At 36.4% G+C, this 24685-nt stretch overlaps 1 protein-coding gene across 1 annotated transcript; it reads right to left on the bottom strand.

Annotated features, from left to right (window-relative positions):
• Window positions 1-686: 686 nt before the first annotated feature.
• hdac6 (histone deacetylase 6) lies at window positions 687-24685 on the bottom strand. Its single transcript, XM_065248164.2, has 28 exons — window positions 24304-24685; window positions 23886-23992; window positions 23418-23516; window positions 17370-17455; window positions 16971-17055; window positions 14397-14437; window positions 14148-14244; window positions 13884-13981; window positions 13695-13799; window positions 13549-13617; window positions 13329-13455; window positions 12834-12899; window positions 12676-12735; window positions 11913-12002; window positions 11729-11835; window positions 11584-11651; window positions 11341-11467; window positions 11101-11229; window positions 10060-10228; window positions 9784-9986; window positions 9427-9619; window positions 8369-8518; window positions 5433-5607; window positions 4959-5338; window positions 3123-3254; window positions 2826-2972; window positions 1638-1766; window positions 687-1487 (listed from the first exon to the last, which is right to left on the bottom strand). The coding sequence occupies exons 2-28, from the start codon at window positions 23970-23972 to the stop codon at window positions 1419-1421; spliced, it is 3288 nt and encodes a 1095-aa protein (XP_065104236.1). The 5' UTR covers window positions 23973-23992; window positions 24304-24685; the 3' UTR covers window positions 687-1418.

Raw genomic sequence — 24685 nt, 5'->3', positions numbered from 1 at the left:
TCATTTGTTCATCACACAATAAGGTTCAGTGTTAGCGAGAGCTCTTGTCAGATATGAACACATGGCAGATTTCTGCATTGCAACATCTTCATGTAATATAAGGATTAATGCATTGTTTATTCTTATTATATTATCAGTATTGTGCTTAAAGGAGACATATGATGAAAATCTGACTTTTTTTCATGTTTAAGTGCTATAATTGGGTCCCCAGTGCTTCTATCAACCTAGAATATGTGATATAGACCAACCTAGTAACTTAGTTTTGGTTAACCATTCTCTGCAAGCATGTGAAAAAATAGGTCTTTGAAATTTGGCTCCCCTTGTGATGTCAGAAAGGGATAACACTGCCCCTTAATACCACGACAGCTCATTTGAATTTTAAAGGACACACCCAAAACCAGCACATGTTTGCACACATCTACAAAGTGGCAATTTTAACATGTTATAATAAACTATATGTGGGTTTTTCTGAACTAGAATTTTACATATGATTTATTTTACATTGTTAAAAAGTCTTGTGAAATCTCCCCTTTAATTGTCACAACTTTTTACTAAAAAAAATGCTGGGGGGGTTTCCATCTCTTGATGTGTCAAATATGAACTTTTTATATTATATAACCCAAAAGTTGAGTTTGTGAGAGTATAAAAATGTACACCAAAAATGTAATTTCTTTTTATTTCGTGGTGAATTATGAGTATGAGTATGTTTCATCAGATAAACACAGATTTATAAGAACACTGGACAGGTTTTTATTTCTATTGCATCGAGTACCAAAAGTTACAAAGTGAGAGTTACCAAAGGTCATTTTCAGATAACATAAGAGCACAAAATTGTTCCTATACTTGTGCAAAATTAACAAAAGCAAAGATTAAAGTAACAAAAAATAACTTGGATACAGACAAACTGTTATAGGAAATATTGCACAGTATATTGCATTAATATTAAGGAGGTGAATTTCCAAAATTTGTAGAATAAAACATGAACTCCAAACAGTACTCTGTTGTTCAATTTATGCATAAATTGTCATTCGAAATCCTGAAAACCTGGCTGGTTAAAAACTGTGATTTTAGCACCGTGCTAGAAGTCAATTACGTATTGTTGTTGCAAAAGTAAGTTTAAAAAAACAAGGCACTGTAAATAAAACAAAAACAAACATGAACTAAATACATGGATTTGCAAAAACATTTAAAACACTGATTTGAGAAAACAAATGTGAAAAAAAGATAAACATACATTTAAAATAAGTATTTTTGCAAAATACCTCATTTGGCACAATTACAATTTATGAAGTACAATATTCCAGAGATATGGCAGAAAAAATGAGGTAAGTGAAGAAAAAACATGAACAGGGAAAACTTAACATAATAAACACACGTCTCTCCTTTGCTTTGCCTGGCTATAAATTCTGTCTTCTGGTTTAGCTGAAAGGAGCCATCTCCTCTCCAAACTTTACAAGATGAGCAGCGTTTTTGACTTCATAGAGCACCTACGTGTAAAAACAAAATTGAAAAACAGTGAGAATGTGTGTGTGAGAGAGAGAGAGACTGTATCTGAAACTAACACATTACTGTAGGCAGACCTTTCAATCCCACATGAGACCGCAAACAAAAATGATTTCATATCGAACAGAACCCACCTGGTTATGGACGTACGACTCACAGGCGTAGCACCAGACTGAAAGGTCAGCAAAGCTCAGGACCAGAGGATGACCCGACACCTGCCCGTGTGTCACCATGTGCTGGTTTACGTAACGCCCGCAGAGCACCTGAAAGAGAGAAACTAAATTTTAATGTAAGGTCTTTATATACCACTGATAATAAAGTTATGTAGATTATATTGTATTTCTGTCAAGAGATGGTCTTTTAACAGTGCTAACATTACTTGTGTTTGTTGGCTCTGTTATTATACAAGGCTACCAGATTTCAGATAAGCAGGGTTCCCACACCTTAACTTCAAATTCAAGGACCTTTCAAGGACTTTCTAGGTCCAATACCCTCAAATTCAAGGACTAAATGTTGGGACACATTTCAAGTGAGAGCAAGGTTACATTGTGTTACCTTTTAAGATACATTGTTACAGTTCCTTTTGAAGGGAACTCGTGCTGCGTCACTGTGGTGACACTTTAGGGAATGTGTATATCAAATTCAACCAATGGTGAGTATTAACGACAAAGACAGGGTGACGTGGGAGCCAGGAAGTATATCGCTATCTGAAATATTGCCAAAGACGGCGTTACAGGGACGCAGGATGTATGGCAAGGGAGACGCAGCGTCTCGTTCCCTTCTCAGGGAACAACAGTTACATACGTAACCCGAGACGTTTTCATGTGTCAAACACAACTATGCAAAATAGCATTTTGGTATGAATCAACATTCACATACAGAAGATATAAGCATTTAAAGCGAACAGTTTAGCATGTGTGATAGATTTTTTATGATATTATCCAACACTACACAGGGAATAATATGGATTTTTAAAATAGATTCAAGCACTTTCAATGACCTGTATCTATGTTGTATATTATCAAAAACTTCCCAGGGCCTTGAATTTTTCCCCCTAGATTCACAAACTTTCAAGGATTTTAAGGACTTGTGGAAACCCTGAGATAAACAGACTCTATAAACTGTATCATAAGTACGTGTATATGTGCAGGTGCATTGCGTTTCTTTACGAAATAACATCGCCATCTACTGGTCTGGCATGCATAATACAATGTTTTAAGCCTGATTTGTGTAAACTCTGATTTTTTTATGTAACGTAACAACATTTTAAGTACATCATTGTTGTGTAAACATAGCTCGAGTGTCATTTGAACAATGGTAACCTTGTAGCAAAAGAGACAGATCCAGTTCTCAGCATCCCCACCACACTCTTCACACGGGAGGAAGACGTCGATGCCACCTGCGGGCACGGGCCGCACAGACTCCAAGTGTGGGCACCATGACAACGGATCCACCACGTACATCGTCTCCTAGCAACAAAAGCCACACAATTAGATCAGCACTCAAATTCACATTAGCAATATTGAGCAGAGTGGATAGAGAGCAGAGATTAAAAACAGGAAATCTAGCCCTCTGCTATTACATTACACACATCATTAGTCAGGATTCAGACTCTTTACCCCGTCCGTGTCTTGTGCTCCACACACGAGTTCAAACACAGATTTTTCTGTGTAACCACACGCTCCCTGCGGTGCAGAAGCCTCTTGGTTCTCCACGGCACCTGAATCAACCATGGCCTCAGCCTTCAGCGTCTATAAACATGAAAAACAGAGAATGACACAATTTACACTTAAAATGTTGAAGTTTTTCTGCCAATTTTAAATAAATTAATTAATTAAATGATCAAATAAAAATAAAATTGCAAAATCCAGAATTGAAAATTAAATGCTAAAATAAAAATTAAAACATTAAAATTAAACAATTTCATTTTCAAGGTGATAATGCATCTCCCGTGCCAAATTAAAAAATAAAATGCAATTGATGATTTGACATTTTATTTTTACTACAATCTGGAGGCAAGACTGCCAATATTAAAATTATAAGGCAAACGTGAAAAAAGAAGCTAAAAATACATTTTAAAAATGTATTTATTTTTATATTTATAATGTTCATGCAATAATAGTGACAAAAACTAATAAAATTGTAAAGTTCAATTTGAATTTTATGTTCTCTTTAATTTAATTCGGTTTTAACTTGTATGGAGTTTGTCTGAAGCAGTCTTGCCAACTTAGCGACTTTATTGATACTTTTAGTGACTTTTAGACCCAGTTACACATAAACTTAGTAAAGCTAAGGTCCATCCAAACAGTTGCTAGTTTTGTCTAAATGGGTCTAAAAGTCGCTAAAATGTAGCAATAAAGTTTGCAAGTTGGCAACACTGCTTCAGACAAACTCCAAGTAAACTCCACCCACTGATTACCATAAAAAGTTGAAAATAAATATGAAAACAAAAATGAAAACTATTAAATAAAAGAGAACATAAAATTAAAATTGAACTTTACATTTTTTATTTGTTTTTTGTCACTATTATTGTGTGAGCATTAATAAATGCCTTTTAAAAAGATATATTTTACTTATTTTTTCACATTTGCCTTTTAATTTAAATTTCTTGCCTCGAAATAGTATTAAAAATGAAATGTCAAATCATCCATTGCATTTTATTTTTCAATTTGGCAGGAAAGATGCATTATCACCTTGAAAAAAATTTTTTTTACTTTGATTTTAGCATTTCAATTTTGGGACATATTTTGTGATTTTATTTTTTATTTGATCATTTATTGAATTAATTTAAAATTGGCAGAAAAACCTATATTAAAGTGGTGCAAACTGCTAAGTGTGACACATATGAACATTTCTTTAACAATGTACTCACCGTCATGCCACATCAGTTCACTTCAGAAGACAATGTGACCCAGTTTGAAAAAACTCAGCTAAAATGATTTTTTGTGATTTACTGTTTTCTACATAAAATCATCCTATGTATTATAAAGAACATTCTGTGAAAATATAACTTTAATATTGACTGAGTAATGTCATGTCAAAGATTGAAATCAATGTGAAATCAAACTTTGATGCTCCAAATCTCATCATTAGATGTCCTCCGTCTTGACATCCTGTGATGTCACATATCATGTTAAGCGACAGCCAATGAGAGCAAGGTATGGGTTGAAATACCCATGTATGCTGATCCATTCTTTCACCCATATTCATTAGATGTTGAGACTTTAGCCTGGATATCACAGACAGGGTCACATTTAATAATGCCCATGTGTTTTATTTTAATGATGATGCATGTGCTTTTTGAAGCTTCACCATGTTGACTCTTTGATATATGAAGGTAAGTTAACGGTATTTTAAAACAAAATTATTAATTTGTGTTCAAGTGGATGGCATGACAGCGAGTACATTATAAGGTATATAATTTTTGTATTATATACTGACTACAGAATACTTACAGGTGCTTCTGCTGTCACGGCAGTAGTTTCTGCATTTGTGTCGTCTTTATCTTTGGTGTTGTCTGCGGTCAGCTTCACAGGTGAATCTGACAACTGGCCTGTTGATTCCCTCTCTGGTTTCACTTTACGTCTGGCTCCACCAATGGGAACTGACGCCGGGCTGGGGTAAGACGAGGCACTCGTGTTGAGATCCAAAGACAGCATGCCCTCAGTGAGGTCATCGAGGGCCGCAGAGGGCGGAGTCGAGTGATGCTGCGGTGTCTGATGTCTGGGACTCTGAGCAGGAGTGGACTGACGAGAAGATTTCTTACTTTTACCAACTGACGTCCGCTTGCCTTTTGGTTTAGGAGATGGCAAAGACAAACGGACAGACTCTGGAACTGATATAAACAAACAAATAAGAAATTAATATCAAATTTGACTTGTACTGAAAACCTTGTGTCACATTTCCACCCCATTTCTGTGCAAACTCACGCTGTATTCTCAGCGAGCTCCAGTAGGGGGTGTGAGCACGCAGGACATTATTAATGGTGACAGCGGCGTTGGGGTGAAGAGGAGATTGGCCGGGCAGAGCAGGAGGGGAATCACCAAGTAACATACTGGTGCACATGGACATGGACTCAGAGATGGAGTTAAGGTTATATCCTCCCTGTGGTAAAAACAGGAACTCTTTAAAATACTATAAGACAACATCCATAAAGACAGAGTTGAGCAATGATCACCCAGCTCCATTTTTGGCCCACCATTAACAGACAACTGTTATTAGTTGTGAACAAAAATTGTATTTGCTTGTCAAAGGATAACATTTGTTTGCGATGTTACTTTATATAGAAAATGTGGAGAAATGAGGCCAAAAAATGTTATGCATGCCAGAATTACTTAACCCTTGTGCATTGTTCAAATTTACTACCCTTTCGTGTTGTTAGTGGATGAAAACATCCACTAAATTCAACGGCTATAAAAATGTATCGGATGAATATTTTTTCCAAATTTTTTTACATAAATCTGTTAATCAACCTCAGTACTGATCAAAACTACCAAATCTTCACAAAAATTCAATGATTTTAACTCTTTAATTGCCAAGTTTATAAGTGGTGTCACTGATTTGGGGAAAAAACACACACAAAATGACCGATTTTCAATATAAAATGTGATTGTAAACTGGATTTTTTAAAACCTTTTTCACAGTCTTGGGCATGCCAAAGATTGGTAAAAACATTGGCTTTGAAACATTTTTAGTTTTTGTGTAGCATCAGTTTAAATTTTTTTCTCCCTCATTTATTGTTAGTGGCTGTTTTTGCCCCATTGACTTCCATTATAACCACATTTTTTGATTGCAGAGCTATGACACCTTTTTATCATGCATTTTTGAATGTTGGTGTTTTTTCCTTTTGCTAAGAGGTCAAATTAGTCATTTTTACTGTTGATCACCATGTGGCACTATTAACCCTTTAGTAGCTCTGTGCAAAAACAAAGCTTAATTTCTGGCTTGTTTTATGGAGTATAACTCCATAATAAAAGCATATTTGTGTGTGTGTGTGTGTGTGTGTGCGTGCGTGCGTGCGTGCGTGCGTGCGTGCGTGCGTGTTTGTGTGTGTGTGTGTGTGTGTGTGCGTGCGTGCGTATGTGTGCGTATGTGTGTGTATATTCTGTAAAAATCTTCTCTGCATTAGACATTAGATTTATGAACATCATTAATATGAACACATAAGTGTTTAGTCATTCCAACAGGACTTGCAGCATATCACTTGGTGCTCTCTGCAAGTTTGTCTGGAGGGACAGCAACTCATGCACGAGGGAGGTGAAAAGCTGTTTAGGAGAAGGCTTTCCTAGAAGACCTGGGAAAATCTCTGCAGCAATATTGAGGAGAGAGCATCACCCTCGCACACCACTTGCTACTGCACTGGTGAGAGAGATTCAGTCTCCTGCAGCTGTCTCTCTAGACACAAACCACAGACACCAGCAGGCACCAGCAGCTCAGGAGTGAAGAGGGGAACATGCAATTGGTGCAAAGAACAAACATGTCAGCACTTGCATCTGTTGTGGTGGACAAACTTGCAGAGAGCACCAAGTGATATGCTGCAAGTCCTGCTGGAAATACTGAACACACCCCCAGCACACATACACACTAAAAGTTAGTTTGATTGTTTAGTTCTCCATCCATCATCTACTCTTGCTTCATTGTTCAATTTATTTGAAGTTGTTTTTGTGTTCATAATAAATGATGTTCATAAATCCGATGCAGAGAAGATTTTTACAGAAAATTTCCCTAACCCCAACAATCACAAAAACCCTTCTCCTACTTCACATTTTCAGGAAACATCATTTTGTTTGATTTATAAACTTGTTTCCTCATGGGGACCTCAAAATGTCCCCACAAGGTCACAAAGACACTGGTATTCCTATCTTTGTGGGGACAATTGGTCCCCACAACGTGATAATTACCAGGTACACACACACACGCACACGCACAATAATATGCTTTTATTATGGAGTTATACTCCATATAACTCAATGTACAAGTCAGAAATTAAGCTTTGTTTTTGCACAGGGCTACTAAAGGGTTAATAGTGCCACATGGTGATCAACAGTAAAAATGACTAATTTGACCTCTTAGCAAAAGGAAAAAAATCCAACATTCAAAAATGCATGATAAAAAGGTGTCATAGCTCTGCAATCAAAAAATGTGGTTATAATGGAAGTCAATGGGGCAAAAACAGCCACTAACAATAAATGAGGGAGAAAAAAATTAAAACTGATGCTACACAAAAACTAAAAATGTTTCAAAGCCAATGTTTTTACCAATCTTAGACATGTTCAAGACTCTGAAAAAGGTAAACAAAAATCCAGTTTACAATCACTTTTTATATTGAAAATCTGTCATTTTGTGTGTGTTTTTTCCCCAAATCAGTGACACACCTTATAAACTTGGCAATTAAAGGGTTAAAATCATGGAATTTTTGTGAAGATTTGGTAGTTTTGATCAGTACTGAGGTTGATTAACAGATTTATGAAAAAAAATTTGGAAAAAATATTCATCTGATAAATTTTTACAGCCGTTGAATTTAGTGGATGTTTTCATCCACTAACAACACGAAAGGGTAGTAAATTTGCCCACAGTATATCGTTGAGTTTTAAAAAAAATTCAAAGCATTTTCTTAAAATATATGTAAATATAAGATTTGTCACCAAAAATCATTCAATTTGCTAAAACAGAGAGAAAGTTACGGCCAAATTAAGAGTAAAAAAAACTCTGTAGTGGATGAAAACATCCCCAACAACACATGAGGGTTAATTGCATCTTATCTGAATGTGCAAAAATATTTTTTTTATGGGCGGGTAAACACAAAATTTGGAAATTGTTTTGGATACAAAAGCATCTGTTAAATAAATACATGTGAAAAACTTACCTCTAGTATGACAAGCACTCTTCCTGCTGCCAGACTCATTAACTTGTGGGTGAGATGAGCGTAACCCTCTGGGGTGACCTGATACCCCCCTAACGGATCGCCCCGTGCCGCGTCAAACCCAGCAGACACCAGCACCAGATCTGGAGCAAACTAAAACCCAGCATTTAGCATGACTAACTCTGTAAAACCCTCGGTTGCAATACAACATCAGTTTAAAATCTAATAAAGTATACCTGTACATGTTTTTTTCTATTTCAAACATCATTTACACAACTTGAAAAGTCCAAATGTTTGACCCTTGACATTACATGAATACTTACAGTATTCTTCTAAACTGTTAAAAATTTACTTTTTTTATCATTTTTTTGTAGCGACAACATATGATATTGATGTTAAATGTCTATTTTGAGTTTTAATCCAAGTTTTAAGATAATTTAATACGTTTATAGGAAATCAATAATTTATTTGAGAATTTTGAAAGTATTTATGCGCCAATATTTGAAACTATTTGTATCTTATTGTTTATAAAATATTCTTAGCTCGTCCTGTTATATTGTCTGGGCTTTGTTTGCTCAAATATCTGTTTTCTGCATTAGGGCCAGGTGATAATGTTTTGAAATGTTGGGTGGGCGGTATAGGTGATATTAGCATTATAAATAGAGGACAAAAAGCTTCCTAGACAGTATTGGTGAATTCTGTGGAATGGGTGAATCCTTTGAAATGTAGGAATGTGATTGGAAATTATTTGCATCAAGATTAATAAGCATGAAAATAATCAGTGTTTATTTCATTTCAGACTTCTACCAGCCATGACTGTCTTATCTATAATGTGGTAGGATGTCATTTATATCATCTAAACTTGAAAAAAGTGACTTTGAGATGGGACTCTGATATAACTTACTGACTCCTACAACAACATAAAAATGGTTAAAAAAATTTTTTCTACATTTGGGTCTTACAGGGCTAAACACTAAACAGTGTGTTTGTGATCACTAAATAAAGATGAGCACATGTAGTAAAGTTTTTTTAAGGTGTGTGTGTGTGTGTGTGTGTTTTACCTCTCTGGCTATCGGCATCACTAGATGATGGAAAGCTGCCAGGTACTCAGCATCTCCCATCTTTCCAGCGTTCCAGGGAATGTTGACATTGTAGCCTTTACCTTTCCCCCGTCCCACCTGATCATAGTCAGCATCCTCTGAGTTGGGGAAGAACGTTGCATCCTCGTAGCGATGCAGGGAGATGTATAGCACACTGGAAAATAAAAAACACACTGACTGAATGACATCACTACGAGTTTTTACAAGATAAATGACAAGTGAAGATCGACATCTCTTTTAAAAAAAAAATCCCAGAATGCACCACATGAAGTGGAATTATGCAGAGTTTGTAATCTAAACAATGGCTGGATATAATACCTGTTGTCCTCCTCAAACATGTGCTGGGTGCCGTTTCCATGGTGCACATCCCAGTCGAGGATGAGGACACGCAGGGATTGGTTGGTGATGCTCTGTGCGTAGCGTGCCGTCACAGCAGCCGTGTTAAAGAAGCAAAAGCCGCAGGCTTTGTCTTTCTCTGCATGATGACCAGGAGGACGGACTATAGCCACACCGTTTCTCACCTGCATGATGAAAAACAAATGTTAGGGTCCTTAAATATCTAAACACGATGCAATGAAGAATCTTAATAGAGACCTGGTCTGTGAGAATGGCCTGCACGGAGTTAAAACAGGCACCGGCGGCCAGCAGGGCACATTTATAACTCTCATTACTGATGAAAATTGAGTTATACTCGTTCCCCAGTCGGTGAAGATCTCTGGGTTTCATGTCTTCGGTGCTCTTTATAGTGTTGATGTGCTTAGAACTGAAATAAGAAAAAAAAGACGATCCAAGAAATTACTATACTGTAAAACTTTCATGTTAATCATGCAAATGAATACATTATTCATATATATAAAAATGCAGTAACTCATTAACTTATTCCCCGCCATTGACAAGTTATTACCGAACCCCTCAGGTGACATTGGAGTAAAATAAATTTAGTTTAGTTTCATGTGCTCCCATGAAACTTTGGCGCGCTCACGTGAAACTTTGGCGCGCTCACGTGAAACTTTGGCGCGCTCACGTGAAACTTTGGCGCGCTCACGTGAAACTTTGGCGCGCTCACGTGAAACTTTGGCGCGCTCACGTAAAACTTTGGCGCGCTCACGTAAAACTTTGGCGCGCTCACGTAAAACTTTCGCGCGCTCACGTGAAACTTTCGCGTGCTCACGTGAAACCTTCATGTGCAGAATTTTTAAAAAAAGTTTAGTTTCGCGTCCAAACGTGATCGCTTTTCACGTGCTCACGCGATCAAATTTTTATGTTAATCTGCAATACCACAATTACTTATTGGACTTACCCAATTTATGAAAAAACTGAAGCCAAAACTTTATTTACCAATTTTAAACTCCGTGTATGTTTTGATAATTGTTCTAAATCTGATCTCTAACAAAATTCCTTCACAAAAATGCAATTATTTTAGCTTTTTGCAGAGAAAAAAATATAGATAGGATGAAATGGTTTTTCCTCATTTGTTTGTTTGTATAGTGTTTGTTTAAAAGCAGAGTGTTCGTTTAAAAGCAGAGGGTCTGTTCTTTCATTTGATATATTTGTATGTTTATATATTTTTATATTTTCCGGACAGGCAACTTTTCAAAAAATGGCTAGCAGTGAATGAGTTAAGATGCATTTCACCTATGGCAAAGTGCAAGCTCTTCTTCTGTTGCTAAGCGAGCCGGTATCCGATGGCAACGTGAGAGCAGTCCCAACTCCTCGTGACGAGAAAATATTCGGGAAATCCTCTGAGGGAGCTCTGGGTGATGACTGCGGGAAGATGTTGTTATATTACACATTTACTGTATATTATCAAGCAATGCTTTTCTTCCACGTCATAAATATGCATGATTATGTAAATCAGCTCAGCTTGGTTCTCACCTATCCCACATGTTGTGATGCAGCATCATTTTCTGGTCATAAACCAATCCGGTGACAGTGGAAGAAATCTGCACCTCTGCACAAACTGGAGCGGGATGGGGCGTGACATCAGATAGAGGACCGCCCTCTGTACATCAACAAGCACACGTTTACATGAATAAACAATTTGTCGATCTTATGCAAAGTAAGTTTATTTATTTGTCAGATGAATAAGGAATAGATGACAGAACATGCACCAGTTACCAAACGTCTGAAGACTCTTCCAGAATGGATACAAGTCTAAGATGGCCTGAGAGATGGACTTCAATGCACTGCAACAAAACAAGACATCAGGATGAAACTGAGAAATCAGTAACATACGCCATGGTGCATTTCTCGGTTTATTCACCTTTCGCTCGGGGCACCAGGTGAGGACAGGTGAGGGCAAGGGTCACCCAGAAGTGACCTCACAGACGCACAAACACCCTCGGCAGTAGACTCCAGGTTATATCCACCCTAAGAGGGAGAGAGAGTTGTTTAAACACAATGAACACTTTTAAACTTTTATTATATTTTGCATAACACGATTTTACCTCCAAAGACATCACTAGACGCCCCTGAGCGAGGCCTTTCAGCATGTGGGTCAGAATAGAGAAACACTGCGGACTCACTCGCATCTCACCCTAGACGTAGAGAGCAAACTTTTGAAACAAATCACCTCGATAACACTGCATGTTATATAATATGACAATAAACGTCATACATATGCAAATCATAGCATACAGATTAATTCATTATTTCAGATTATTTGCCAACACGTTAAATGATTCAGTCAAACGAGAGAGTATTGAATATTAAAGAGCACATATTATGCGCAACTTACAAGATGGAATATAAGTCTCATGTGTGCCTATAATGTGTCTGTGAGGTTTCAGATCAAAATACCCCACAGATCATTTGTTATAGCATGTCAAAAATGCCCCTATTTGGGTGAACATGCTGTTTTCGTGTCTGTACCTTTAAATGCAAATGAGCTACTGCTCCTCCTTACCAAAAGACAGTGAGCTTTCAATTAAAATAGATCTGATTCCTGTAAATATAGTCTGAGACAATAGTATCTCACTATTGAGATATGGCGGACAGCGTACAACTCAACAAGGGCAGAAACTATGGTAATGCAGTACCGGTTGTCAGTGTGTGTGGGCGGGGCTTTATCACTGTGACATCACATTAACAAGAGAATCAAAACGGCATGACCAATGAGACCCCCTTTTTTATTGTAGGGTGGTTGTGTTCACACACTTCCTTGGAAAATTGGATTGTGCACAATAGGCGCCCTTTAAATCTGTTACACACCTTTGGGTCTCCGATCACAGAGTCGAAACCTCCTGCCACTAACACCAGCTGAGGCTGAAACTACAGCACACACACAAGATCTTTATTAGTCTTAAACAAACAAACAAACAAACATTTAATAAGATGTCCAATGTGACAGATTTAAGAGCTGTTTATACCTCATACGCCACAGGCAGGAGGACCTGCTGGAAAACCGCCACATAATCTCCATCTTCCATTCCTGTCTAAAGTACAAACAATCAGATGTTATTTTAAACAGACCTGTATTCATTTTATTTCTTGATAATGCAAATGTCATAGTTTATTTGGAATTTCAGGCTTTAAGAATTAAACAGGCCATTTCTGTTACTGTACCTTTAAGACGTCTATATATAAATGATCATGGCATAACTTCTTTGTGTATGCAAAAAAACTGCCTTGTGTACTGCGTTAGGTTAGGCACTGCTGCCCTTTTTTTTTTTTATGTGACTGCGTCCATTGATTTCCAAATTTGTAAGTAGTTTTGGAAAATCCATCTGCTAAATGACTAAATGCAAATGTAGGCAAAAATGACTCGTGTGAAATAGTTTGAGAAAACTCTGGCACGTAAATAAGAAGCTCAACATACGATATGTAAAAACAAGCAGTTTTATGGTTGGTTTTACTGTATTTACCTTGTTCAAGGGTAGATTGATGTTGTAGCCCTGTCCCGCTCCTGAACCTACAGAGCTGCTCACCGACTCTTTGAGGTGCGGCCAAAATGAACCGTCTTCATATCTGTGCACTGAGAAATACAGCACACTGGCATGCAAAAAGAGAGGACGGAGATGAGACGATGCCATTCTGACATTCGTGTGATGCTTCTGTGACTATCAAATAAAAGCACAGGTATACCTGGGATCCTGTTCAAAAATATACTGGATTCCCTGTCCGTGATGCACGTCCCAATCCACAATCAAAACTCTGTGAAGGAAACATTTTGGGGAATTTAATGTTGTCTTTTAAAAATATTGTATGGGTTGAAAGTGGTCATCTCTTACCGTTCCACTTTGTGCCGTTTTTGAGCGTAGCGTGCAGCTATGGCCAGATTATTAAACATACAGTAACCGTTCATCTGATCTATGTGAGCATGATGACCTGGAGGCCTGTGTGTACCAAAATAAACAGCATCAGTATAAAAAGATTAATTATTTCGTTATCTAGTAGGACAAAAGGAAGCGTCGTACAACCTGACGACACAAAAGCCGTTACGCAGTTGTGATGTCATCACCTTATCCACCATCTGGAGAACCGATCCCACCGCCAAACAAGCCGAAGCGAAAAGTTCCTGTGAGGCCACAAACACACACAAAGCCACATCACAACCGTTTGTATAAAAGCCAACTGCTTTGGCACTAAACATTTGTCATGGTAAAAAAAGTTACACGTTAACACAAAGCCTAAAAAAAACATCAAACACATTTGGGCAGAGCTATTCGAGGTCATAAACGTACGGGATGCAGATAAACAGAGTCATATTTATCAGCAAGGGTCTTCAGTTCTTCGTACGCCATTTTCTGTGTGGATCTCATCAGGTCTATGTACTCCTTCCTGCACATACACAACAGATGTACAACCATAAGAGTACACGCAATGAGCTCAAGTTACAGTTTTTTGTAACATTGCTATGGTTTTAATGTATAGCTTAAATGCACTGCAAGTCAAAAGTGTCTGACGTGTGCATGAAGTAAATATTTACATACGTATGAACGAGTAACAGCTCATCTTCCGACGCTGCTCTGGCCTGAAACACAAACATTATTTAAAGCACATCATTACATGGCTAAATATGTCTTTTAATAACATATATAACATTATATTTACAAATGATTAAACCAAATAAGAGTTTTCTTGACATTTGAACGTCTCGTCTTATCTTAACCCTTGTGCCTTGTTCCAATTCACTACCCTTTCGTGTTGTTAGCGGCCAAAAAAGGCCACTAAATTAAACGGCTGTAAAAATGTATCAGATTAATATTTTTTTCAAATTTTTTTGCATAAATCTGTTAATCAACCTCAGAACTGATCAAAACTACCAAATGTTTCCAAAAATTTCATGATTTTAACTCTTTAATTGCCAAGCTCATAAGTGATGCCACTGATTTGAGAAAAAAAAAAAACACAAAATCACTGATTTTCAATATAAAAAGTGATTGTGGACTGAATTTTTTTTCACCCTTTTCACAGTCTTGGGCATGCCAAAAATTGGTAAAAACATTGGCTTTGATGCATTTTTAGTTTTTGTGCAGCATCAGATTAAATTTGTTTCTCCCTCATTTATTGTTTGTGGCCATTTTTTCCCCATTGACTTCCATTATAACAACATTTTTTGATTGCAGAGCCATGACACCTTATTACCATGCATTTTTGATTCTTTGTGGTTTTAGTTTTTGCAAAGAGGTAAATTTTGTCATTTTTACTGTTGATCACCATGTGGCACAATTAACCCTTTAGTAGCCTGTGCAAAAAAAGAGCTTGAATTCTGGATTGTACATTGAGTTATATGGACTACAACAGCATATTAGAGAGAGAGAGAGAGAGAGAGAGAGAGAGAGAGAGAGAGAGAGAGAGAGAGAGAGAGAGTGTGTGTGTGTGTGTGTGTGTGTGTGTGTGTGTGTGTGTGTGTGTGTGTGTGCGTGCGTGCGTGCGTGCGTGCGTGCGTGCTTGCATGTGTGTGTGTCTGTGTGGAAAAATCTGTAAAAAATCTTCTCTTCATCAGATTTATTAACAACATTTATTATGAACCAAAATGCAAAAACAACTTCAAATAAACTGAACAATGAAGCAAGAGTAGAGGATGGATGGAGAACTAAACAATCAAACTAATTTTTTGGTGTGTATATGTGTACGTGTGTGTGTTCAGTCTTTTTAGCAGGACTTGCAGCATATTACTTGGTGCTCTCTGCAAGTGTGTCTACCACAACGGATACAAATGCTGACTGTTCTTTTTTTGGTTCTGTACACCACTTGCATGTTCCCCTCTTCACTCCTGAGCTGCTGGTGCCTGCTGGTGTCTGTGGATTTGTGTCTAGAGGGACAGCTACAGGAGACTAAATCCCTCTCACCAGTGCAGCACTAACTGGTGCGCGAGGGAGGTGCTCTCTCCTCAATACTAACACTAACCCTACACACACACACACACTCGTACACACACACACTCGTACACACACACTCGTACACACACAATGGTTTTATAGTCCATATAACTCAATGTACAGACCAGAATTTATGCTCTGTTTTTTTGCACAGACTACTAAAGGGTTAATGGTGCCACATGGTGATCAACAGTAAAAATGACAAATTTTACCTCTTTGCAAAAGGAAAAGGCACAAAGAATCAAGAATGCATGGTAATAAGGTGTCATGGCTCAGCAATCAAAAAATTTTGTTATAATGGAAGTCAATGGGGAAAAAATGGCCACAAACAATAAATGAGGGAGAAAAAAATTTAATCTGATGCTGCACAAAAACTAAAAATGCATCAAAGCCAATGTTTTTACCAATCTTTGGCATGCCCAAGACTGTAAAAAAGGTAAAAGAAAATCCAGTCCACAGTCACGTTTTATATTGAAAATCTGTCATTTTGTGTGTTTTTTTTCCCCAAATCAGTGACACTACTTATAAACTTGGCAATGAAAGAGTTAAAATCATGGAATTTTTGCAAACATTTGGTAGTTTTGATCAGTACTGAGGTTGATTAACAGATTTATGCAAAAAAAATGTGAAAAAAATTTCATCCGATAAATTTTTACAGCAGTTTAATTTAGTGGCCTTTTTTGGCCGCTAACAACACGTAAGGGTAGTAAATTTGCCCACGGTATATTGTTAAGTTTTTGAAAAATTTCAAAGCATTTTCTTAAAATATGTGTAAATATAAGATTTGTCACCAAAAATCATTCCATTTGCTGAAACACAGAGAAAGTTGTGGCCAAATTAAGACAAAAAAATTGCAAAAATGGCCAAAAATGGCCCCAACAACACATAAGGGTTAAGACCTAAAGTAAACAGGTTTTCAAAGTGGCAGGTCTGCATTTGTTAAAAATAACCAAATAAAATATTTTAAATCAATATTTAAAGTTCCTCATCTTACTTATGAGGTAAACCGATGTGTAATACGCAGGATAATGTACAGGCTACCGGTTGTTATCAAGAAATAGCGTCCGCTTCTCGTCAGGTCATTATCACACTGTCAGGGCTTATTTCTGCGATAAAAACCTGCTGCCTATATATCATCCTTTACATAACAAACAAAGATATAAAATCACTAAAGTACTTTACCTCGACCCGAATGCATCGCGACAGCAACCCCTCTTTATCCAGCGTATCCATTACAACAGCAACTCTCTCAGGACGCTCAGGGTGACTGTCACAACAAGACAACTTATAACCTTATGTTATATAATAACTCCAATTAAACAACACTATGTTAACTACACAAAATAAAATATGGTTAAAAAGTAAAGAACAACCACAGAGTAGTTTTGCTCTTATCGATTTAAAATACCAAAAATGACATTATTTTTGACATCTGTAAATAAATGTGCATTCTATTCCTTAACAAACATACATACAGTACATAAAAGGAGGTTGTGTTTTTGATCATATCATAATATTCTTATTTAACATGCATGTAACCAATAGAAATACTGAATCAATGATGAATGAATAAAGCATCACCTGGCATCCCAGAGGCAGTAATAGCGAACAAACGCATCCACGTAGACAAGACCGGTTCCTGTTGCTTTAGTTTTACCATGCACATCCTAAAACAGATTGATATGAGACACACACTTCATTTCTGAGCATGCAATCCAGAGAAATTCTGCAAAAGAATCTTCTAAATATATTCAAGTTTTTTTGCTTTACAAATTAATAACACACATCTTAAAGCTTTATCTTACAGTAAACTACTTTAAAATTAAAAATGTCATTATTTTTAAATGCCATCACAATAACATCACAATGGATAAAATCCTAAACTTTAATGGAGCTGTCTAAACTGAAAACAACTTGCACTGATCTTAAAATACATGTGTGCCCTTTGTTTTGCCTCAAAATGCACACAATAAATGTTTTTAGTAAGGCATGTTTGTTAAAACTAGTTATATTTCCTACTTAAACTAAGGTATAATCCTTGATTAAGCTAATCCCTGTCCAGGAAACCACCACAATGGGTCTCATTCACTAAGCATACGTACGCACGAGTTTGTGCGAGAAATGTATGGACATTTTAACGAACAAATCATGATTCAACAAAAACTGTCATACTAAAATTTCTTCTAAATGTATGCAAAAATATAAGAACAACTTAGACCACATGTATGCAATAATCATGAAAAAAAACTATAATATATCTGTGTTATATATTTTATTTATACCACGGGGCTGTTGAATGCTTTATTCTGATTGTTTGAGAAATGTTCCATGGGTTGATTATTTTTCAATAACTGCACACCTAACCTTTAAAATGTCTTAAAAATAGGCACCAGGGGGCGTATTACAGAAACTTTCTATCTTAGGTCTTAACTTAAGATATGATGTGTTAAGTTAAGATTTTTCACAAATTCATATTAAGGCGGGCGTACACGGTGCGATTTTTGCTGTCGTAGGGGCTCGCATGCGATTTTTTTCCTCGGGAGCAAATCGTTCATGCTCGTATGGTCGCGGCTCGCACCGTGTGAGAGGAATTACGAGCCGAGCCGAGCAGGTTACGAGCACCTTACGACCTCCCGATAATTTTTAAACATGTCAAAAAAGTTCGGGAGCTGTCGGTATAAATTCGTAGTGTTGGTGCGGGTGTACGAGACGATCTGGCAAAGCACTTGAATTTGACCAATCAGAATGTACAAAACGCAGAAGAAGAAAGACAAATGTAGCACTGCTACCTCAAATATTGATGACTACTCTATAGCTGGCTATGTTTCGCGCACACACACACTCCGGTTACCGGACATCATGACAAATATGACAGGTCCTTTCAGTGACGACCTCTTGATCAGCTTATTTGCCTGAAAAAACTTGTCATACGTGTTTTTGTGATGTCGGGTCACAGCTTTGGATGTGTGTGGAAACAGGAGAGAGTGTAGTTGTTTTAGGCTATGTTTACATTAATGCGTTTATCCTTTAAAACGCGTTACTTTTGCTACGTTTACGCCTTTCATCTACACTACATCACCGTTTTCGACCCTCATAAACGGATTCGTTCGCAAACGCTGAAGACCCCGTTTTAGTTTGAGAACTCAGACGTTGCTCTGAGTGTAAATGAACGTAGACGGAGTCTTATGTAAACGAACAGCTGATGTTAACGTGACAGCGCATCATTTTCAAAGTAAAAATTATTTTATTCATGTAAATGTTGGTTTGTTACGGAGGTTTTGCCAAAAATAGTAAACATCTACCAACCAGCTATTATAAACGCTATATCGGATAGTTTTAACATGTATCCTTATAGATAATGTCTGTTTTATATGAATGTTTGAGTATTGTTGGGTTTAATGTGTTTATGTTTTGTTTAAATGTAGTTAGCTTATGAAAGATAGACTGTAATTTTAAATGCCATATAGGCGTTGCAAAGGCCAATATGAAGGGAGAATTGTAATGGGTCAGACATTATTTTCCAGTTTAATGTAAGTTTTGTTTGCTACTTTAAAATGAATTTCGTTTCAGATAATTTGTCTCTTAATTTTAATCGATGTTTTGTTGATAAGTTTTGTGAATATAAATTAATAAAAACAATAAACTCAACGTCATTAATATAATGCTCGTTTAGGCGCTTGGCTTTTAGCTATTTGTGTGTTGCTAGCGGAGGACGTGCACGGACCTCGCACACTTTTAAAAATTAATTCAATAAGCATTTCTGGTAAAGGCTAAAGCAATACTTCACCTCTTACTATGTTTGATTGAAGTTTGAATTTGCTGATTTATTTTTGCTTCAAGTTCGCTACTGTTCAGTACTGTTCACTTGAATGCTTTCTTTTTAAATCATAAAGACCTTTCTGTTTAGTTATAAAATAAAAAATAACCTATTAATCATATTAATATGTTGTAGGGGGGAGCTAGAACAGTATAAGTGTTTATGTTTTGTTTAAATTTAGTTAGCTTACGAAAGATAGACTGTAATTTTAAATGCCATATAGGCGTTGTAAAGGCTAATATGAAGGGAGAATTGTAATGGGTCAGAAATTATTTTCCAGTTTAATGTAAGTTTTGTTTGCTACTTTAAAATTAATTTCGTTTCAGATAATTTGTCTCTTAATTTGAATCGATGTTTTGTTGATAAGTTTTGTGAATATAAATTAATAAAAACAATAAACTCATCGTCATTAATATATAATGCTCTTTTAGGCGTTGCGCTTTTAGCTATTTGTGTGTTGCTAGCGGAGGACGTGCACGGACCTCGCACACTTTTAAAAATTAATGCAATAAGCATTTCTGGTAGGCTAAATTAATACTTCACCTCTTACTATGTTTGATTGAAGTTTGCATTTACTAAAATTTATTTTTTGCTTCAAGTTCGCTACTGTTTAGTACTGTTCACTTGAATGCTTTCTTTTTAAATCATAAAGACATTTCTGTTTAGTTATAAAATAAAAATTAACCTATTAATCATATTAATATGTTGTAGGGGGTAGATAGAGCAGTATAAGACTTTCCCAAACACATTTTTATAGGTTAAAAAATAGTGTCTGTTGTAGTGGCCGGCAAAGGATCTAGCTATGAATTTTTGTCAATATCGCACACCCCTAGGCTGCGTAAACGTGCAGGTAAGCTATTATTAGAGTAATAAGTTATTTTACTCTTTTATGCGCATGCCCAGTTACATGATTGGTCATGTTTCATGCGTTTATGGTGGTGTATAGTGTGGATGAAGATTCTTTTTAAAATGCCAGTATAAACGAGGATCGTTTTCATTTTAAAATGCCGTTTTAAAACGCAAATGCTCTAATGTAAACATGGCCTTAGGCTATACCGCTGCTGGCTACCACAATGCATTAAACGAGGCTTTTTGATATTAAAACTTTTTTGTTTTACTTGTTGATTTTTCTTTACTTGTTAATATGTTTTATCATTATTTACAATGTAAACATAAAATAAGCCAACTAAATTATGTAATAAATAAATATAAAAATTATTAGACTCCACTGGTTTAAACAGTACAGGATGTACAAAGAATGTCGCAATTTTTGTGTAATCCAAGCTGTGCCAAAGTTGCTGTAGTTTCATAAATGATTGGATATTAAGAGGGCTGTCGCGACAGAAAAAAGCAACGGAATGTCCATGTTTAATAGGCTAAGATATGCATTTATTGAGAGAGTACATAAACATGATGATCATATGCGGAGACGATGTTTCCCATCTTATTATGGAGCTTCTGCTTTAACAAGTGAGCTTGTTCGGTATTTTTACCCACATATATATATTTTTTTTTTGCATATTTTCGACCAAAGAAACAAATGATATAGCCCAGTGTAAGTTATATGGTAGCCTTAGCTTGTTTTGAAATGATGAGAACATTTAAATGACTAAAAATGTAGGCTATCTCTGAAACTTTATTTAAATAATGATTAATTTGTTTTCATACTATATTTGTATTGCTATGTATTAATTTTCATAGGCCTACTGTGAAAATGCCCTATATTAATATGCAATGCCTTCTGTATGGCATTTATTTTGTGCAGTTACAGGAGCATAAATGCTGCGGTCTCACTTTTACTTCAAGACACCGCATTGACCGAACATTTGCACATAACAAGCCTAGACAGTGTGCTTATATTAAATTAAATTATTTTCGTTTTACAAATTAATATTTGGCTATAGATGTGTTGTGTTAATAATTTAATTATAAAGGGAAAGACGTGTAACGTTAGCTTGCGTTTTACCTCATTGCTCCTCATTCTGCATTTACAAATAAATAAATAGGCCCACTGAATGTGTTTTTTGAACGGTCATATTTATAAAAAAGCAACAATATATGTAACATTAATAATAGCAATAGATATTTACTTGGCACTAAAAACATGATATATTAAGACGGTAAAACCGCATATGCGCTAGCACGAACAATCACTGCCAGAGAAATTCCTTCACCGCCACAGCAGACCTATATTGCAATTTCGGAATGCATTAATAGAAATTCAAAAGAACAGAAATTCCAGGCTGTTTTATATACTAAGCCAATATCTTTACCCTATTCTTTGTGTTTTATTTTTTGTACATTCTGCCACAACGAAAGGTAGCCTACTTCATCCTCACAGGTGTGAAAATGCCTACGTCAGAACTCGTCAAGTCGTACAGTAAAATCTTGTCGTGTGTGACTGCGTCCGAATTATTTTCGTATAAACTCACTCGTGTCGTGTGCGAGAGCTCACGACGTTCCGACCGTCAGAATTCGCACCGTGTACGCCCAGCTTTACAGAAGCAAATCTTAAATTGATTTAGGATTCTCATCTTATTTCACCAAATCTTATCTCATCTCTAGTTAGGAAATCCCAAATCGCTTAATCATGTTCGGCTATCAACTGTCATGTCTGTTACCAAGCAACCAGCAATGCGTGAGCTGCTGCTATAGTAAACAAAAGAATTGTCCTTTTAATTTCAATGGGCCAGAAAAAGAAATTTTATTAAATTCATAGTAATCATAGTCTGTGTTTTTTGTATTAGTGTTTTAGCACATCATCTATCAGTTACCATTCAATTTAAACATTTAGCAAATGTGACTTACAAAAATTAAAAAAATTATTCTTCCTAAGTGCTAGGATACTATTGTACATTTCAACATTTGATAGAGACATGACAAGAAATAGATGCTGAGTCAAGTGTGTACTGTATTCACTATAATCCCATCAAGTGTTCACAGATAAGATAACTGTTTTTTAATAATGAGAGATGACAGAAATTGAAAGATCGCTCCACTAGTGAGAAACATTGTGATTATGTGAATGTGTGAAGGTAAAAAACATTCAAAGAGTAATCCAAAAACATACATTGATGTTTTTCATCCTCCACTTTGTTAAAAATGTAATGTCATTCTCCCGCAGCTCTATCATAATGTGATTGTTTCAGCTGGCTCTCATTAAAGTTTTAAGTTAGGACACCTGTGAGGTTACCCTAAAGTTAAGACCGTTTTTAGGATGTTTTGTCAAGTTAGGATGCTTCTGTAATACCACTTTCCTATCTGCAGTTAAGATAAGATAATGCATTTAGGAACATCATTCTGTAATAGCTTTTGTCTTAAATGAGGTCCTAACTGAAATTACCATGCTTACCAAACAGTTAAGATAAGATTTTAAAGTTAGGACTTTTCTGTAATATGCCCCCTGAGCAATATTTTTGGTAACCGTAGTATAAGAGGAATAATTGACTCCGGTCCTTTGAATTATTCGAAAATAATGCACACCAGCGGTGTAACGGCACGACGCTGAGTGTGCATTATTTTCTTATAATTCAACGGCCCGCCGTCAATTATTCCTTACATATATTTTTTCCTGGTTCATGAATAATGCATATGTGTGGTCGAAGTTGTTCTTACATTTTTGCATTCATTTAGAAAAAAATTTAGTATAAAAGTTTTTATTGTATCATGACTTTTGTCGTTACGTTAAAGCGTCCGTATTTCACACACAAATTATTTAAAGAGACCCAATCTTTTTGACTTTCTAATAAAGCTGTAATATGAAGTGCACATTTCTTGATTCATTCAAGCAGCGATTATGATGAAATATTTACCATGTTTTGGAGTTTCCTGCTCATCTCTTCCTCTGCTTTACTTCGATCCATTTTCCCCTTCCTGCGTGCCTCCTGTAGGCTCTTCTTGCTGTCGTCTCTCTGAAGAGCACAGAGGTCTTAAAAATACAAAGGTCTGGATACAGTTGGATGAATTTATGTCTATGCTCTTACAATCTTAAACTCATAAACTGAGCGAAACGCGTCTGTGTCATGTAAATGTACTCATGAGTGTTTGATAATGTCTTTAATGCTTGACATGTTTTGAAAGTGCTAAACAGAGCAGGTGCGTATATCAAGTGGGCAAACTCCAAAACGTATCTGTGGATTATTTACTAGTGAATGAGATTATGCATGTAACACACTGAATCCATCATCACACAATGGAATGACAGGTGCCAACTGAAACTACATAAGCAAAAAATAAGAATGGTTAACTGTCTTGGTAATGGATGATAGATGATCGCTTACATTTCTTTGGTTCTCTGCTGTCCCTTTTGGAGATTGAGTGGAACCTTTGGAGTCGCCCGAGTCATTTAGATCTGGTACAGAATCCATGACAGGAAGTCTTTATGAGCCTACAGCAAAGATGCAGATGCAGGTACAGGTGTCAAAACATCTATTGCAGATTCATGTCCCAAATTGGGAAAACTGGTTGTGTATTTGAATAGATCAATTAAATAGTAGAATTAAAAGTTGCATTGTAAAATTAACTTATTATAGATGTTAAATGTTTTTACAGAATAGCTCTGCGATTATTATATATTTAAATATACTGCATATATATACATAGACAGATATATAGATAGACAGATAGGATATGGCTGCATTAAAGACGATTGTACTGTACAAAATTACTCACAAAAACTGCATAATAAGATTTACTTACTGCTTTGAGAACTAGGTCGTGTGTAAGCGTTATAGGACAAATGAGCAGTCGCAGATTCAGATTTCTGTAAGACTGAAATTCAAAATTGATTCAAGACTCAGCCACACACACAGCGCTCTTAAGTTTCAATGCCTGCTTTTATTCTCTGCACCGGACACAAATGTAAGGACTGACAGTGCCGAAATATGGACATCATAGCGAACACAATCGTACGACTAATATTCATTAGTGAAGATATGAAAACGCAATGTTTTTGTTTTGAAATGCTAACAGGCTAGCAGTTGACAGCTGCAGCTAGCTGCGCGCCATTGAAGTTCCTTTACGAACGTGTCCTCTAGGGGGAGCAGTGAGGCTCACAAACCTGCCATTTCAAAAACGAGAT

Source organism: Paramisgurnus dabryanus, chromosome 11, assembly GCF_030506205.2.
Source record: "Paramisgurnus dabryanus chromosome 11, PD_genome_1.1, whole genome shotgun sequence".
Taxonomy (NCBI): domain Eukaryota; kingdom Metazoa; phylum Chordata; class Actinopteri; order Cypriniformes; family Cobitidae; genus Paramisgurnus; species Paramisgurnus dabryanus.
Note: the sequence above shows the minus strand (reverse complement) of the source record. Positions and strands in the feature narration are given on the sequence as shown.

Bases quoted from the DNA above. Each gene is read 5' to 3' on its own strand.
- hdac6 (XM_065248164.2), bottom strand. From the start codon at position 23,972: ATGGATTCTGTACCAGATCTAAATGACTCGGGCGACTCCAAAGGTTCC. The intron at 14,245-14,396 runs GTATGTAAATAT...GTGTATGTGCAG, and splicing joins GAGCTGTTACTCGTTCATAC to GAAGGAGTACATAGACCTGA. The intron at 12,736-12,833 runs GTATAAACAGCT...TGTGTGCTGTAG, and splicing joins TCCTGCCTGTGGCGTATGAG to TTTCAGCCTCAGCTGGTGTT.